The 17560-nt window shown below is 41.9% G+C and overlaps 1 protein-coding gene across 5 annotated transcripts in view; it reads right to left on the reverse strand.

The window, feature by feature from the left end:
• Positions 1–906: 906 nt before the first annotated feature.
• The window catches only part of sptbn2 (spectrin, beta, non-erythrocytic 2), a 50785-nt gene continuing 34131 nt past the window's right edge, over positions 907–17560 (reverse strand). For 2 of the 5 annotated variants that reach the window (XM_012922661.4, XM_004563950.3), the window contains 33 exons: positions 17215–17327; positions 16930–17117; positions 16705–16822; positions 16445–16603; positions 16042–16344; positions 14779–14932; positions 14268–14662; positions 13920–14183; positions 13626–13837; positions 13184–13321; positions 12857–13076; positions 12173–12709; positions 11699–11901; positions 11499–11589; positions 11255–11401; positions 10826–11089; positions 10401–10625; positions 10210–10299; positions 9541–9819; positions 9322–9452; positions 9013–9217; positions 8523–8897; positions 8182–8426; positions 7928–8066; positions 7725–7809; positions 7271–7467; positions 6990–7117; positions 6810–6885; positions 6195–6272; positions 4983–5161; positions 4686–4859; positions 4519–4561; positions 907–4425 (listed from right to left, as the gene is read on the reverse strand). In XM_012922661.4, the coding sequence (XP_012778115.1) occupies positions 4213–4425; positions 4519–4561; positions 4686–4859; positions 4983–5161; positions 6195–6272; positions 6810–6885; positions 6990–7117; positions 7271–7467; positions 7725–7809; positions 7928–8066; positions 8182–8426; positions 8523–8897; positions 9013–9217; positions 9322–9452; positions 9541–9819; positions 10210–10299; positions 10401–10625; positions 10826–11089; positions 11255–11401; positions 11499–11589; positions 11699–11901; positions 12173–12709; positions 12857–13076; positions 13184–13321; positions 13626–13837; positions 13920–14183; positions 14268–14662; positions 14779–14932; positions 16042–16344; positions 16445–16603; positions 16705–16822; positions 16930–17117; positions 17215–17327 (6368 nt within the window). In that variant the 3' untranslated portion in view covers positions 907–4212. The remainder of the gene's footprint in view (positions 4426–4518; positions 4562–4685; positions 4860–4982; positions 5162–6194; positions 6273–6809; positions 6886–6989; positions 7118–7270; positions 7468–7724; positions 7810–7927; positions 8067–8181; positions 8427–8522; positions 8898–9012; positions 9218–9321; positions 9453–9540; positions 9820–10209; positions 10300–10400; positions 10626–10825; positions 11090–11254; positions 11402–11498; positions 11590–11698; positions 11902–12172; positions 12710–12856; positions 13077–13183; positions 13322–13625; positions 13838–13919; positions 14184–14267; positions 14663–14778; positions 14933–16041; positions 16345–16444; positions 16604–16704; positions 16823–16929; positions 17118–17214; positions 17328–17560) is intronic. The other 3 variants (XM_012922662.5, XM_012922663.3, XM_023153762.3) reach the window with 2 other exon arrangements.

A 17560-nucleotide genomic window follows, 5' to 3' on the forward strand; every position in this document is an offset into this window, starting at 1 on the left:
ACTTTAACATGCTCATGGCTCAGTACCAGAACTATATCAAATAATTTTGTCTACAGGAAACAAAGCCACACCTAGGGTGGCTGAGTGGTTAGCACCATCACCACACAGCAACAAGGTTCCTTATTTAAACCCTGGTCGGGGAATTTGCATGATCTTTCTGTGCCTACGTGGAGTTCCTCTGGGTACTCTGGCTTCCTCCCACAGTCCCACAGTCAGTTTAACGCACGATTCTAATGTGAATAACATACTTAAAGTGTAGCAGATGAAGTACTGTATGAATATACAATTTTTATTCCTTAAACTCAGCCTACAAGCACAATCTGTCTAAACAACCTGCAGTCATTGAAAAAGAAGGTTTTCACAGGACTCCGTGCATCTTCAGTGAAGCATTATATTTGCAGAAAGTTGGAAAAAAGGATACAAAATATTCCTGATGGCCTCTGTGTTCATCTATTCACATTAAAACTCATTTCCTATAAAAGAATGAAATTCAAGTCTCTAACTCAAAGGTAACAGCAAAACAGCTGCAGACAACTTGATGTTCATGTGTCTACTGAAAGAAATAACACTGAATAAGACACTGCAATCCCCCAAAGCTTGTTATGAAGCAGTCTATAGCCAGAAGCGTTGGAGATGGTCAATTGATACAATGAGGAAAAGCAGCTGCACGACATGTCTGGTGGAGGTTTTTGCTGCTAAAGCAAGATCTGTGAGTTGCTAAATAAAGACGTCATGCATGCAGAACTGTGAATGATAATCCTACATGTTCAATAAAGACAAAAAAAAAAGGCATAAGTGAGTTTAGTCAGAGTGTGTTGTGACAAAACAATCAAACATTCAACTCACAGGCGCTAACAGAAAAGAATGTCTTTTTTTTCTTAACATAAAAGATTCAACAGCATCACGTTCTTGATTAAACCATGTTTTATTATTCCTAATATTAGATGTAGATACACAAGTCAACAAACATTATCTTCAATTTGTAATGAAAATGCTCCACAGCACACTGACATCGTGTGGAAAGGTCTGATATCACAGACACGTACCTGAAAATGGACAGCAGTTATACTTTTTGCAATAAGTTGCATTAGTAACAGTAGTAGTAATAGGAACAACAGTAGCAATAATGATAATAATAGCAATTAATAATAGTAGTGGTATTAACAGCTCTGAATTACAGAGGAAGGAACAGACATTCGTCAAAAGAAATGAAGGTAGGTGGACAGGCTGCGAGACAGACCACTGGATGAAAAAATGCAAGCTCCCACTAGACAGCAAAGATCCTGCCTTCTTCTAAAAAAGGAAGCTCAAATTGTCACCAGTCTGTTTTCAATCATGTGTAATACTTAACAAGTTGGTTTTCTGCTTCATTAAGTACTCCATCGTTACAAATACTCTTAGAATCAAAACGTAACTCTTTGACATCAATAACACATACTTCTCATGTTCTGGTCAAAGCTCACCAGTAGCACAATGTTATTTTAAAAGGATGCCATTTGCAACATCAAATCACAGCCAGCTAAGGACGTTTCCACAAGACTGGTTTGCCAGGGTCACTCTGCATTAAATATACAGGGCAGTTTCAATACGTGAGTGTGTGAAAGAGAGAGAGAGAGAGCTTGTGTACAGTATGTCAAGTATGAGAAATATTTTTGCTTCACATGACCAATTTGGCCAAACTGGTTTGAATCATTCACATTCAAATGAGCTGATAAGAAAATACACTGTGTGACCTTTGATCGCCTAATATCTGATGGAAACTGTTCAGAGCGGTTATCGCTGGAAGGGGAAGGACTCCTTTATTCAAAACTGTGCACAATGTCTGCAAACTCCACTGGCTCGCTTATGTATGCAATGACCTTTTTTCACCTGGATCCCACATTGTAGTTCAGACTGAAACTAACTGGGAGCTCCACCATACACTCAGGAATGCAAACTCTTACAGTTAAAGAGACGAGGCAGGTTTGATAAATCTGGACCGCGTGCTGTTAACTGAACCCAGACTTGTTGCGGCATTCCTATGAACTGACCACTCTTTTATGGAACTGTATACCCATCCAAGCACTAATCAGCTTTAATAAGCTACTTTCAATATCAGTGCAACACAAATAGTTACTTGCAGCTCGTTTGCTTTTATGGGACTCCGTCAGATGTTTGTTTGTTAAACCGTTGCTGAATCTTTGCTGTTATAAGCAGTTAATTCATGCTTGGTAAGTAACTGACTACACCAACCAATTAATATGAAGGCAGAATGTCAGGTTGTAGTGTCTACATTCACAATATACTATAAATGCCATCTTCATTTGAAATGTACAATATGTGAGGAGACTAGCAAACCTAACACCTATCATTTGTTTACATAATCCATAGTAGGTCGCCATTTGATTTATTTTCACCGCCAACTGATTATTACTTGCTCTCCAATTATCAAGTCCAATGTATGTGTATATTAACACATGTAGATGGCATAGATTGGACACTTGGAAGTATAAATCTAGTTGAAATCATGCCACATATTCAAGAGTGCACGGCTGATCAAAGAGAGTTGAGGGCATTCTTCTATTTCTGGGGTTGGTGCCAAATCAATCCACTGACATACATGAGGTCATTGCCACAGGTCACTTTTTAAACAAACTTTCGTATCTTTTTATAAAACTTGACAACTCAATTGTTTGGTGAGTAAAAAAAAAAAAAAAAAGTGGGTTTAGTGTATTTGTAGTGGGTTCAAGTAAGGCTCAGGCTCATATCTCTTTGTTGTAAAGCACACAGCGCATTCCTCAGTGCCTATCCAGTGTCACCTTCACGCACCTCACTTCACCGGTAAAGCCATCTGTCAACCCTCCTTTTGTCCTGCTCAGGTCCCTGTGCTTCAGTTTTTTATCTATACACACTGCCCCCGTGCCTTCACATCAGTAGGTGGAGAACGGAAATAGATATCAGATGACTAAAACAAATAACAAATTGTCTCGAAGATCATCGTTAGTGATGTCAGCTGAAGATATTTTCAAACCAAAAGAAAAGCACAGCTCTGGGAAATCATTCCAGTGATATTAATTTCTGTTTCTGCCCGGTTTACCGATTCTGAGTACCGAAAAGCAGCATCCATCTGGCCACGCTTGATCCGAAAAAACATAAACATGCAAAGTCCACAGCACCACAACTCACACAAACGCACCCACGCACACACACACACACATGCACACGCTAGAAAACTAATCTTCTCTGCTTTGTACAGAAAAAAGAAAGAAAGTTGAAAATCAAGCAGAAAAGATCACTCAAAAAGAAAGAATCAAATACAGGCAAAATTAGAGATAAAAAAAATAGTAAAACCACTTATTAAATATATATATTATTTTTCCAAGGAAAATTGTGATCACTTACTGCACACTGCTAAAATTCAATGAGCTTTATTTTCCTGTCAGAACACCTCATAAACTGTCATTCCTAAAAATAAAAAAAAGGAAAAAAGAAAACAAAGAAAACAAAAAGATATAGTACATACAAGGGCAAGCTGACATTCTCCACAAAACCAAATTTGCTTCTCTCAACAACATAAATCAAGATTATCTACCATCAAATTAGTCTTTGTCAAGCCAGCAACTGAAAAAGATAAATAGTAATAATGATATCAATAATATTGAGATTAATAACATCAATACCAAGAACAGAAGAAGAGATGTAATGTGATCCTTTCTAATAGAGAGCAGTTAAAACTGGGCAAATGAATCAAAATGCAGCAGAGTGGAAAACCATCATCTTTTTTTTTGTTTTTTTGTTTTTTAGAGAAACAGTATCACAACAAGGTTAGCTAATCAAGACTCACTGAAGAGCAAATATTCCTACAGAGGAGGATCCGGTTCACTAGACTGGAACTGTCTCTCTGCTAATGACATCCACCCCCGGTTCTGACTCACACTAATGACCTCTGTTGGTCAAAACAGGGTGAGGGCTCTGATTGTTGGGTGCAGTTAAAGTGAGATGTGGACTGGATGAGTAATAAAATAAGTGACACATAAAACCAGCAAAGAGGGAGAGAATAAAAGAGAAAAAAAAAAACTTTTCTCAGCTACATGACGCAGCTGTTAACAGATTCCTCGGGGCTTGCACAGAGAGCAGTGTGTTTGTATGACCTGTTTGTACTTTCCTTTATATCTGCCTCAGTTTTTTGAAATTTTGACAAATTTAGTTCCCATCCATGATTTTACAAATGTTTTATTTCTTCTTGCCGAAGAAGCTGAACCTCTTCTCGCGATCCTTCTCTTTCCCATCCTTGTTGCGCATGGTAACGCCTCCAGCTTCACCCGAGCTGGGCGAGATGGGCGGCATCGTCATGGCACGGCTGAGGGGCCGTGGAGCTCCAGGCGAGTCTCCTGATCCTTTTGGAATGGAGCTAAGGATGGACTGGATCCAGGAGCTCATCTCCGCCTTTCAACACACAAAAGAGGCTGGTTATGTTTTATATTCCCCTAAATGTGTTTTAATGATTTGAGCAATATAAACCTGTTATGTACATCTCACCTCATCCTTTGCTTGGAACAGGTACTCTTTCCCATCCCCTAACCTGCAGTCACAGGGTTGAAAGGGTCAACACTTAGTCAGGGGTAAATTTAACGTCTATTACACCAATCTTACTATTTCACCGTGGCCTTTAACTTTCAGATACTTCATGCTGTCCGTCTTCTCACCTGAGCTTGAATACGTGTTTCCTTTTCTTATAGTCATGGGCTATTTCACACACAGCCTCTCCCAAGCTGATGGGAACTTCTCCGTGGTATGGAATGCCATTGCTAGCACTCTTGCCGTCTTTATAGAAACCAAGACTTCCTTTTCGTAGGACACAATACACATTCTGCCAGGACCTGCGGGAACAAATGAACAGGATAAAAGTTAAACTGTTCTACATACAGATTGATATCGCTAACTAAAGCCACGTCAGCATTTCTTTCTCTTTGCACGTGAACAAATCTTATAGCAACGCTCACCTGGTAGCTGCCTTTTTGATGTGAGACTCCATCTCCTGTTTTCGACAGAGCATCCCCTCCATGGTCTCTGGCTCTGAGTCTGCCGCGCCTCTGCTCGGTAAAGTGGCAGACGGATCGACGCGAGACGATGCCAGTCCGCTGTCTCTGCCCGGTCCGTTCACTGACTCAGACTCTGAGCCCTGTGGTTAAAACCAGGACATGAATGGTGGTGAGGGGGGCAGAAAAAAAAAACACAGCTGGATGGAAGTGGTGATTAGCAAAGCAGCCATTCACAGCCATACACGAAAAAGCTATGATGACGTCTGCTTTGACAGCACTGTATGATTACCTGAGATAACAGCATAGCGAGGGTTCAGGAGGTCTACATAATCACACAGCATTCTGACATTGCACAGACTCTTACTGGTAAAACACACAATTAAAATAACCAAACATACAGGAAACAGGCATGCTACACTAAACTAGATTTTAAATTAATTTAAACTGCTCCAAAGAGACCCGAAATCCAACTTGTGAATACATTTAAATATTATTCTGATGCTAATCTCAGCTTCTTCAGTCAAATAAAAAATATAAATAAATAGTCCTACACTATTGCTCAATTACAGTTCACCTCTAAGACTGGAGATGTTGAGATCTTAGAGATACTGCAGCTTAAGTGTTGTGGCTTTAATTGATCTTATAAACCTTAAAAAACATCCACAGACAACAGGATTTTGCTTCTAGTACTGCGACTATAGTACAAAACGGAAACTCAGGGCACCTTTTGTGTCACGTACTTTTCTACAAAGGATTCTCACGTGACTCCATCAAAAGACTGACACTCAAAGGCGACTCACACACATGGATAAAGACTAAAACAAACTACATATAAATTAGCTTTGAACAGCTACATTTATCACCACATTTACTTTGGGCTCCACATTTACAGTCACTCCTGTCCTGGTCAATATGAGCACATATAAATATATAACTGCATATTTGATCCATGAAAATAGTGTGTTCATGAATCTGCATCATGCCTTTAAACAGCGATGGGGCTCGTTAATGATAGCTGTAGCTCATGAATAAATAAAGCGATGGTTGCATCTGTGACAGAGAGCAATAGCTTCTCAGTAGAAGGAAAAAGGCACTGCAGTTGACCAGGAGCTGAGCGGAGGCTGTGAAGGGGACGAGGGGTAGCTACAAAGCTGACCGTGACTTGGTACTCACACGCTCCTGCTGCTTTGGCTTACACACACGTTTAGGCTCTGATTTCTTTCCCACTGACAACGATAGCGATAATGACTGCTGGCAAAAACGCAATAAGAAATTGTTAAGAAGTCTGGGGCAAAAAGATGAATGTCAGGATATGGCTTGCACTTCTAGAACTGCAGAAACACAGAAATAGTTCTCGTTCATTTAGTGATTTTCTCTGTAGCATCAGTTGCAGAGGTTTGCAACAGTGCTGCCCACAAGCAGCCAATCCATCACCTCTGACACATGAAGTCACCGGGTACTTGTTTTCATCTGCCACTGAAGAGAATCACTCATATAACATGTATGAATTTAAAGTGTAACACAGTTTTCTTTCCAGAACCTAACCCAACGAGTGGCTACATATAATAAACATATCTGTCAAGCAAAACACAACTGCTTGCTAATATACAGCTTGGCATTACACTTCATAAGTTAGATCAAACTGTCTGATGGATATGAATTTTAATGACCTATCTAATAATGTGTGAGATGAAGGAAGACAACACGGTGGACTACATGTTAAATTATGCTGGAAACTCTGTAAAAATCAATGAAGCACTTGAAGCATACACACAAAGCGTATCTTACTTGTGATGTGTCATTGTCGCTGTGTACTCCGTTCACTGACACGGACTGATTGAGAGTGGTCTGGTCCAGACTGGTTCTGTGTTACAGAGGGAAAAGAAAGCATGTTAATTTTTCTCTCGTAGTGTGTTTTTGCTTTACACGAACACTCTTGTGCTCTACCCAGTCTTCTCTTTGGCATACCTGGCTGCAGAATCATGTGGTTGAGTTTCTGTCTCAGACTGTGGCACTTCTTCTACTGGTGGAGGAGTAGGAGGTCGCCTCGCTCTCTCCTCTTCCTCCCGCCTCCTCTGATTTTCTTGCTCTTCAAGCTAAACAGTGGAAAACAATTAGCCATTTTTTAGTGTAATACCAAGGGAGTCGGGTTTCTATTGTCTAAATTATAGATGATGCAGAATGTACTATATCCTACACATCCTGCATTTACCAGTGTACTCCAGAACAAGCCAAATCTCTCTACTTACTGTAGTGAGCTTCTCCAGCTGCACGAAGCGCTCTTCCCAAGCCGTGGCGAGTTTCTCAAAGGCTTCATGGCGCTTAATTAGGCTCTCTACTTCATCCACATTTGAGCCCAACTCTGCTGCGCGCACCAGAGGTTCTTGCCCAGCCAACCACGACTCTGCCACATAAGCATCACGTCCGAACTGCAACACCTCCAGCACTGATATGAAGATGACCAAAGGCCACAATATAGAGAGAAAAACAAAGAAAACACAGAGAGGATGAGAAAAAAAGAATTATAATTCAATGTACAATGCTGCAGTTGCATAAAGAGACCTTTAAACCGGAGGTACCGGTTTGCATGTTATCTACCATCTCTTGCGTGTAGCAACTTGCCTACAACACCATGCACTTTTGCCACGGCTCTGTTGGCCTAAATGCACCCGTGTGCAGTCCAAAAATGTGAAGCATGCATACCAATTTGTAAATGGTCCATCTTGTCTTGCCATTTTTTGTTGATCTTATCTCTTTTTTCCTGGAGTTGAGTCAGTTTTTCTCGGATCTGTAAATAGGTGAACAGGTTCAGATATCAGTTCTTGAGTCAACATGGTTTTTTGTTTTTTGTAAACATGCACTGTTCTCTCTCAAGACAACCGTAAATGTGACCCACTGCAAAATACCTCATCAGATGCATAGTGGTTTTTGTTGATCAAAGTATTTCCCATCTCAACACAAGCAGTGAAGCTGTCTGTCCTAGCGTCAATCTCTGATCTGATGTCTTGATGATTGGCAATTACTAACCCTGCAGAAGATACATCCCTATAAAAAAAAAAACCCCACAGGAGATAGGAGAGGCAGGTTATATATGAATAAACAAGTTATTGTTGAAGTTATTTTATAGTAAGTGGAAATTTAAGCAAAAAATGACATTTACCTTGGGCTATCATGTGCGTCAATCTGCAGGTTCACACCATCCATCCAGAGCATGAGGTCTCGCACCATGTTGAAGAAGCGGAATTTCTCCACGGTGTCCAGCAGGAGGAGCCTGCGAGCCTCGCCAGCCTCGAGCAGGCCCTCCCAGGCAGAAGTCACAGCATGTTCGCTTCTGTGAATGTCATCCGCTTTCTCACCAGCGTAGGCCTTCTGCAGGCGTGCAGCATCATCCTGCACTTGATTCACCTAGGAGTTCAAAGGAGCAGAGGGATATTTGGTCTCGTATTCACATATTAGTTTCGCCATCTAAAATGAGATCACTTTTAGCAAGTGATAACTGACCTGTCCGCTGAGGGCCTGGATGTCATGTTCAAAAGCGGTGTGCTGTCTGTGCAGATGCTGGACAGTGTTGAGGTCACGGCCAAGTTCAGAAGGCAGTGCTTCCCTCTTCTCCTTAACACGTCCAAGCACCTCCATGGCATCTTGATGGAAGCGGTGCAGCTCATAAGAGGCTGCCAACATTTGCGTGCGTGTGTCAATCAGCTCCAGCAGGTCAGCCCAGGCCTCGTTTAAACCGTCTTTCCATTCAGCAACACTGGCGTTCTCAGGATGACCCGACTCAATCAGATCATCTGCCAGCGCATTTACACCATCCACACGCTCTTGGCCGATAGTGCTGGTGTCACGAGCAAACTCCCGGAACTTGTCCCTCAGCATCTGTACAAAGAAAAAGAAAAGAAACAGGGCAAAAGGGAGCAACATAATTAATTCAGCTAAATCTCTTTGAGCTTTCATGTCTCCAAAGTATGCTACTGAGAGGAAAAAAACTCACTGTGACATGTTCATAGTCCTGTCCTAGTTCATGGGAGCCAGCAACCACCTCTCTCTCTGCAATCCACTGTTCCAGGTCATCCACCTCCCGCTTCAGCTGGGTCAGCCTCAGCCTCTCCTGAAGCCGTCCCCGACGCTCCTCAGCAAGGTCCTTCAGACCTGCGTACAGCTTGTCAACTTGGGCTTGTCGTAAGGTGATTCTTTCGCTGTTTAATTGAAAATGAGAGAGATGAGGTTATGGGTGTCCTGTTCTATTTATAGAAGGTGAAGTGTGGCATCTGAAAATGTTCACAACGTCTTGTGCTCTCACCTCTCTGGGTGTTCATTGTTGACCATGAGACGACTGCTGTTGGCCAGTTGGTGGATGGTTTGGGCGTAGTCTTCAAGTGCCTGCTCAAGGATCTGGTGCTTCTTGACCATCACTAGAGCATTTTGCTCATCCTGAGAGAAAAAGAGAAAATTATCAACTTTCTTCAAGCACAAGATGTAGGAAAAAAAAGCAATTAAATCTCACTTTACACGAGCTTACCTTGGCTTTTTCTTCTGACATCATGTGCAACTCTTGCTCTCCCATCCAGGCCTCTGCCTCCGCAGCATCGGCATAGAACTGCTGGGCACGATTAGCCTCTATTAGACGGGCATGACGCTTGTCTGTCTCGGCGATCAACTGGTCCCAAAGGCTCTGCAGTTCAACTAGGCGATCCTCCAGAACAGACTGGCGTTCACCATCTACCTGGGTCTGAGTCTTGCCTCGTCTGTGGATGTCATCAATGCGAGGCTGATGGCCTTGAATCTCCTTCTGCAAAGTCTGATTCACAACCAGAGACAATATTCAACTTTCTTAGTTGGCTAACATTCCCTACTCCTCAAAATCTCTCTAAACTCAGTCCAAGTGTCTGTTTAAAGTATTTAGATTCTTGCATGTCAAAGTTTGGAACCTGATTACCCATAAAATTACGTCTTATCTCTATGACTGTGGTCAATGTTCAATAAAGACATAAAAATACATTATTTTTGTACTGTAAATTTATTCAGGCTGTTCTCGACTGTGACTGTGACTTATATGAAAATGAGACCACATTTTATGAGTAATCAATACCAAACCTTTGCCCTTTAAGCTACTTACAATGCAACACCTAAAAATAATACTGAAAATTTGTAACTTTTTCAAAATATATTGAAAAAGCTGCAACTTTACCTGGTTCTTCTTGATTAGCAGCTGTACAGTGGGCAGGTCTTTTCCATGGTCTGTGGAGGTTGCTAGGGGCATCCTTTCTGTCACCCACAGCTGAGAGGCAAAGATTGATTATTAATTATCTTAATGTCAGGATATATTTTGTCAGAAACTGTTTATTTTATTGATGGAATCACTAAGGTTATCCCACTCACAATTTCATCCTCCAGGTCTCTGTTGAATTGATGTGCTTCTTTGGAGGCGAGCAGCTGCTGTCTCCTGAGGTTGAGTGGGTCTTGGAGGTTGGCGAAGCTGTCGGTGACACGCCGTTGCTGACCATCTATCTCAGCCAGTCCGGCATCTTCCTGGGACAGAGCCAGAGCCTGAGACTTCAGGGCCTGCACCTCCTTCTCTCTGACCTCCATTTGATGCTCCAGCATCTACATAGAGAGAGCACAAACATTAAAGAAACAAATGCATAACATTTAGCTCCACTAAGCAAACATGGCTACTTGCACCACATTCATTTGATTATATGTAATATTGAACATGTTTAAAAAGTGAGACTTTTTTCGCCCATTTTAAAAATGTATTTGCAAGACTAATTTTAAAAGTGCTTTTTCTGTACTATGTAGTGTACCTGGTGCTTCTTGAGGAGGATGTTCACACTGGTCAGATCTTTTCCATAGTCATCACTTTGCAGCTGACCTTCAAGGTTTTTCAGCCAAACATCTAGAGCGGAGCAGCTCTGTGTGAAGAGCTCTGCTCTGTTAGCATCAAATAAGCACTGAGCCTTCGTACGAGTTGTGCTCTCCAGCTCCTCCCACTGACGCTGCAGGTCCTCCAGGGTCTGCTGGACAACAGGTTTCAGCTCAGGCTTCTCAGCAACCAGTGCTTGACCCTCCTGTTAGAGATGAGACACAAAAACAAGCTTGAACGTTATTAAATGTCCCATTTGGTCAAAGTCAGTGCCATTTTCCAGTTTTTCAAAAGGGAAGCTAAATAAAGAAATTAAATTATAATGACATGGATGTTATGATTATACATTTACTGATTTAACTGGCCACACCTTATCAATTTTGTCGAGCCAGTCTTTGTTGGAGGCCAGCTCTGCCATGAATGCCTGGTGTTTCTGCCACTTGCTGTGAAGATTTCTGGCCTCATCATAAGACATGTCCTGAGCCGTCAGCATCTTCTCATTTATCCACAAGGTGAGCTATGAAAAAGACAACAGCATAATGGAAGTTTCAGTTTCAATGTAAATATCAAGATGCAATAGTTTGCATTAGTACTCAACTAAGCCATATTCTTACCTCTTGTCCATCTTGGAGGAAGTGCTGAAGTTCCCGGTTATCCTTAAGCTTGGTCAGCAGTTCATTTGCAGCCTCTTTATTCTTAAGATGTCTGGAGAAAATAAACGGGAAAAAATGTTTAGCCTTCAAACATCTAATTAAAAATGTAAATAATAAAAAGTTATATAAATATCAGTTTTTCTTCCTTCTTTTACTCTAACCTTTCCTGGATTGAATCAACCTTTTCCTGGATCTTATCAGAGTTTGCATTAGAGTCATTAATGAGGCGTCTTCCAGCTTCCACCACACCAGTTATTTTCTCTTCACTGGCCTCTGTGGTGGTGAGGAAATCCTCATGCTTCTTAATGGCCTCCTCTGCTGCCTGAAGACTGGTGGGCATCTCTGTGTGGGACAGCACGTACTCCTACGCAGAGATGGACACAAAAGGAATGTTAAACATCGTCTCACATGCAGTTTTCATAGGTAATTATCGAATTCCAGTGATTTTTACTTTTTTTTTTAGGCCTTTTTTCCTGTTTATTTATACAACAGAGTAAGACATTTAAAAATGTGGGAACTGGTAAAGAAGAATTTTTCATAGAATATCAGATCCATTTTCTCTGAAACGTGCAGTTATTTGCTTTGCACCAATAAAAAAAAATTGTTATTTCTTTGTCGAAGAGTATTTTCCTAACCTGGCTGTTAAGGAATGCCTCTGCCTGCTTTGCATCTCTCAGGAAAGTCTGGAAGTCGAAGGCTTGGGCCAACAGGCTGTGCCGATTCTCCCACATGCGCCGCAACTCATGCCAGCCAGTGTCCAATGCCTGGAGCCTCTGGGCCAAAAACATGTGCTGGGCATCTGTCTGACCTTGGGTGACCTCCTCACCAACCGCACGCATCTTTTCATAGTCCTCCTTATAGTTATCCACCTCGTTCTTGATGCTCTCATGCTGGGCTAGCAAACTCTCAGCCTCAGGCAGAGAAGTGGGAATATCCTCTGAAGCCACGGCTGTCTGGGTGCGGGACAGCCAGGACTGGAAGTCATCCAAATCCCTAAGGAAACCCTGTAGCTTGCTAGCTTCCCCCAGTGACTCTTCCCGTCGCTTCATGGTGGCGTTCAGTTCCTCCCACACCTCTTGAATCTCTCCCAAGCGTCCTTGGATCTCTCCTGCTTGATCTGGATGTTCCTTGGCCAACTTTTCTGCCTCATTTCTCAAGTCATCTAATTTCCCCTGAAAAGATAAAGAAAAATATTTAAATTGCATATATTATACTAAAATACCTCATCACAAAACCCTAAATAATACTATATTCATTTTGCCTTGTTTCACTGGTGTTCTGGTCCCACCCTCCACCCATTACATTTACACCTCCCATACCTGGATAGCCTCAAGGTCCCTCTCCATGCCAGTGAGTTTGCGTTGTAGTGCCATCACTCCCGCCAAGTCATTGCCAAGACCCTGAGTAGATTCAATAACTTTGGTCTTTTCCTTCATCCAAGTCTGGATCTCATTACACTCGAGTTGGTAGTTCTGGATGTTGAGAGCCGACTCAAGATCTTGTTTCTTTTGTCCAGCCAGTTGCTGAAACTCCTTCCATCTAGAAACAACACAGACCAGGCTTAAAATGCTACCTGCACGCCTTTTAAATAATACACATTCCTCAGCAGAAATAGGGTTACAATAATTCATAAATGTAGCTCTGACCTGTTGTTTAGTTGGTCTGCTGTCTGGTGGATTTGGTCTTTGTTACAGTTGTCTGAGCTCAGCAGCTGCTCTGCCACCTGGTTCACATCAGTGACACGGGTTCCTAGGTTGTTCATCTCAGGTTCCAGTGTCTCAAATCTATATCCATAAATGAAACACCATGATTAATTCACTCATTCTATCTATCATAGACATTTCTAGACATTATAGTAGATTTAAAAACACTGACTGTTTATTTTTAAGATTAGAGCTTAGATCAATATAATGTACAATTTTCATCTTTGCTTTATGTCATCAACATTAATTTCCGCGATTACATGTAATGTCATTTCACAACTACAAGTGTCCGTCTTAGTCTTTCAAACATGAAAAGATTTTGAAGAAAAATAATTAATCTGTCATCATCTTTGGCATTCGAACCTTCCCTCACCCACAGACTCACCTTTGCTGTACGACCTCCAAGTCCTCCAGCTTTGTAGGGATCTCCATGCCATGTAACCACTGTTCCTTTTCCTCCACCCAGAGCTGACAGGCACCAGCTTCACTGAACATGCGGTAGAGGGCCAGGGCACCTTCCAGAGCCTGGCGTCGAGCTGCTGACAGGGTCTCCAGTTCTTCATAACGTTGTTCAATAGCAGGCAGACGACCATCCACCTACAGTCAGCAATAGGCAGTAATTTAGTACTACAAACAGCATGCAATCATTGAAGAAGTATGAAAAAGAAAGCACACGTACTTCAGGGTAATGTACATAGGCCTGTGGCAGTGCTTGGACCTGCTCGTGCAGAGAGTCAATTAGGGGGTGGTGACTCTGGATCTCCTCTTCTATCTCCCTCTGCTTGCGAGCTAGAGTTTGGGTAGAGAACTCATCGTGGCCCACCTCCTGACTGGATACCTGTCTAAGTGTCTCCATGATCCATGCCTCCATGTCATTGGCATCCGTCTGAAACTGATGCAGGGCCACGGCTTCCTTAAGGCTCTGCTCTCTTTGCTTAGTTGTCTGAGAAGCATCAAAAATAAGAATATTATGGGTAAAAATGCAATATTTGAAGAAAGCACCTTAGAATTGATGATGAACATTTACCTCCTCCAGATGGGCCCACTGTGCATGGATGTCTTGAATCCTCTCAGTTACTTCCGAAGCTCCAAAGTGCCCTTCTTTAACCAGATCTTCTCCAGCAGCAATACTGTTACTCAGGGGGCCATAGCGGGCTGCCATCTCATCCCTGAAAGCCTCATGTTTACTGAGTAGGTGAAGGGCAGAAGTAAGGTCACGGCCACAGTCTCCACTAGCCAGGATCTGTTCCTGCTCTCGGATCCAGGCTGCCTCCTCTCCGAGATCCCACAGGAACTGCCACAGACGCCGTGAGTCCTCTAGGCGCTCTCTGCGATTCACAGCGAGCTGACCAAGTTCTTCATAGGCTTGACCCAGCAGCTCAACCTTCTCACTAACTAGTCCAGGCTCACAAGGTTTATAGGCTTACAATTAAAAAAAAAAGGCAGAAATACACAGAATTTAGACAGTGTGCACAAAGGGTCAGACTAAAATGCATACTCTGTACACAAAATGTGCAAGACCATTTTTTAAGACTTACCCTGCTCATGGGAAGTGAAGCGGTTTGCAGCTCCTTGCACTGCCTTGATCCTCTCTGCCTGAGCAGAAATATCAGCCTCTACCAGATTGTGCTTTTGCAGTAGGTCTAACACATCATGCAAATGTTTTCCGCTGTCCTGAGACTGCAGACGACCCTGAAAACAGAAAGCACAGTCCAGTAGAATATTTCCCAGTTTTATCTTGTGAAAATCGACAATTACCTAAGTATATATTCAATAAATAACGATTGTTTTTCAACTTGCCACAACATAAACGTCATTTTTAAATATAAAAATGCTAATAAATCTTTAGTGCTTGGTGACTTCTCACATATTGGGTTACAAACACATCACTCAGAGCTATAGACAAGTCACATCCAAGTAGCTGAGATTTTATACTACCCCATTCTATTGGTTACTTATAATATCCTTATAGGGTCAGGTCAGCCCAAAATTATATCTATAAATTTTATCTCTTGCCTTCAGTGTGATTTATCCATTTAAATCTGCAAAACCTGTGAGTAATTTCATTTTAGAATTACTTTACGTTTTACCAACCACAATCTCTCTAGAGAAGAAAGCATCTGTTTATCAGAGATAAGAAGATGATGCTAGTGACAGCATGACAGAATCTAAGCAGCTGGGCTGTAACGTTAGCTAGCTGCACATATGTAGACAGTAAAAGGAAAATGGTTCCCACAACTGCTATTCCCATTGCTACTGCCATTCATGGAAGTCAGGTTTTAGTCAGTTTGGATTATACAGTATAAATTACATAGCATAAATGATACTTCACACTGTTCAGCTATTTAAACCAAACAAGGGGTCTGATATATTGGCAAATGTGTCAGTGGTAATCAGGCATTACTGGCGCTTCCTTTGGCCAATCAAAATGTGAGCACATTTAAGATAAGTCTTTATTGCCATTGCGCAGTCATTCTTAGTACAATAGTACAACGAAGTTGGAAAACACAGAAGAAAGGTGCGTAATTCTAGTCACTGGAGTCTACCTCAGTCGACCTCAGTAAAGCCAGCAAAGAAAGGTAACACCAATCAGGCTAGGCCTGCACAAAGCTAATTACTGCTATAAAGTGCTGACACTAAAGCTGTCAGGGACATATGTGAAAAACAATTATGTTAATTGAGGATTAGGAAACTCATTTTTGCTAATTAAAACCTCAAGAGAATGCAGGAATCAAAGTAGTAATTCAACACAAAGCGCAGTCAAATTTATGTAAGCTTCTGTTTCTTTGTGGTAGCTTTACCTTCTCATCTGCCATCCAGTCCATGATGTAACGCATCTCCTGAAACAGCCTCTGTAGGTCACGGTGGGCATTCAGACGCTCTCTGCGTGCAGCCAGAAGTTCTTTCAAGTATTCCCAGAGTCGAAGCACATTATCCCTTCGTGCGAGTATGCGCCGCACATCATGATATCCCTCTGCCTCCAGCTCTTTGGCGACAGCCTCCACTGCGGCCACACGCTCCCAGTATGCTCCAATGTCTGTCTCAATTGCCTCGTGTTTACGAGTGGCAGCTTCCACTGCTCCCAGGTCGGTTCCAAAATTATCCTAATATCAGAGAAAAAGAAGCACATGATTGCATTATTGTAAATCTATTTACTGCATTCAAATCAGGAATTCAAATTTTGTTTGTGTTTTTTCAATTTACCTGAGACACCAGTCTCTGGTTCTCGCTCAGCCATGTCTCCCGCATAGCAGCTTTCCGGTCAAAGCGAGCAGCGAGCATCTCCAGTTTCTCCTGGCGAATCAACTCATTTCTCAGTGCCAGCTCACGTTCATGTTCTGCCTTTTCCAGTCGTTCCCATGCCTGCCATGCAAATATAAGCCAGGAAGCCTGTATCATCCAGAATCTACAAAATGAACATTGAGTTGGAAGGCTGTACTTGCCTTTTCTAGAACAAGCCATACCTTATTTATGTCAGAAATGAGTTTTCCCTCTCTTGGCATGTAAACCTTCTGATTGTTTGCTCTCATCTTGCTTTGGATAGTAAAAAGAAGAACCTCCAAGTTTCCTTTCTCTGTAAATCTGAGGACATCAGACACTGATAGTTAACGTACTGCATAGCGTCACCATTTTGGATTATAATTGATTACCAAGCACTGACTCATTCACTTAACCCAGCTGACACTCACTTGGGAGGTTTCTCCACAGTCCTGTAGGAGTTAAAAGCTTGGAGCTGGTTCTGTACAGCACTCAGAGAGTTAGCTAGCTGCCGATCATTAAGTGTCACTATGGTCTGCTCGATCCACTGCAGCAGCTCAGAGGCCAGGGTCTCATACTTCTCTATCAGCTGGTCGGCCTCAATAGCATAGTCGAGCACCTGAAGTGCAGAGAAATGTATTATTTGAACTGGGGACATAAAGTCAGTGTACATCTACTCACTTTCACTCACATAAATGTATACACACAAAACTAACCTTGCCAATTCGTTTGCCCTCCACTGCCAGGGCTTTCATCTTGGAGAAGTAATGATAGTAAGTTGCCACATAGGTAATTATAGACTTTTCATCAGGCTGATCCACATTGACATCTTGAAAAAAATAATAATAATATGGTTAATATAAATATTTACATGGTATTTATATTATATATACTATAATATTTGCATCAAAACACTCTGAATAACACGTGGGAAAGTGTTTATATCTTTAATCATGCTTTTTGTTATGTCACTATAGCTGACTTGCTACAGTGATGCAGTGTTGCCTAATCTAAAATTTATTGCAGTAATCCTCTATAGCCAAACTCTCGCCAATCTGTTTC

This window comes from Maylandia zebra, linkage group LG10 (assembly GCF_041146795.1).
Source record: "Maylandia zebra isolate NMK-2024a linkage group LG10, Mzebra_GT3a, whole genome shotgun sequence".
Taxonomy (NCBI): domain Eukaryota; kingdom Metazoa; phylum Chordata; class Actinopteri; order Cichliformes; family Cichlidae; genus Maylandia; species Maylandia zebra.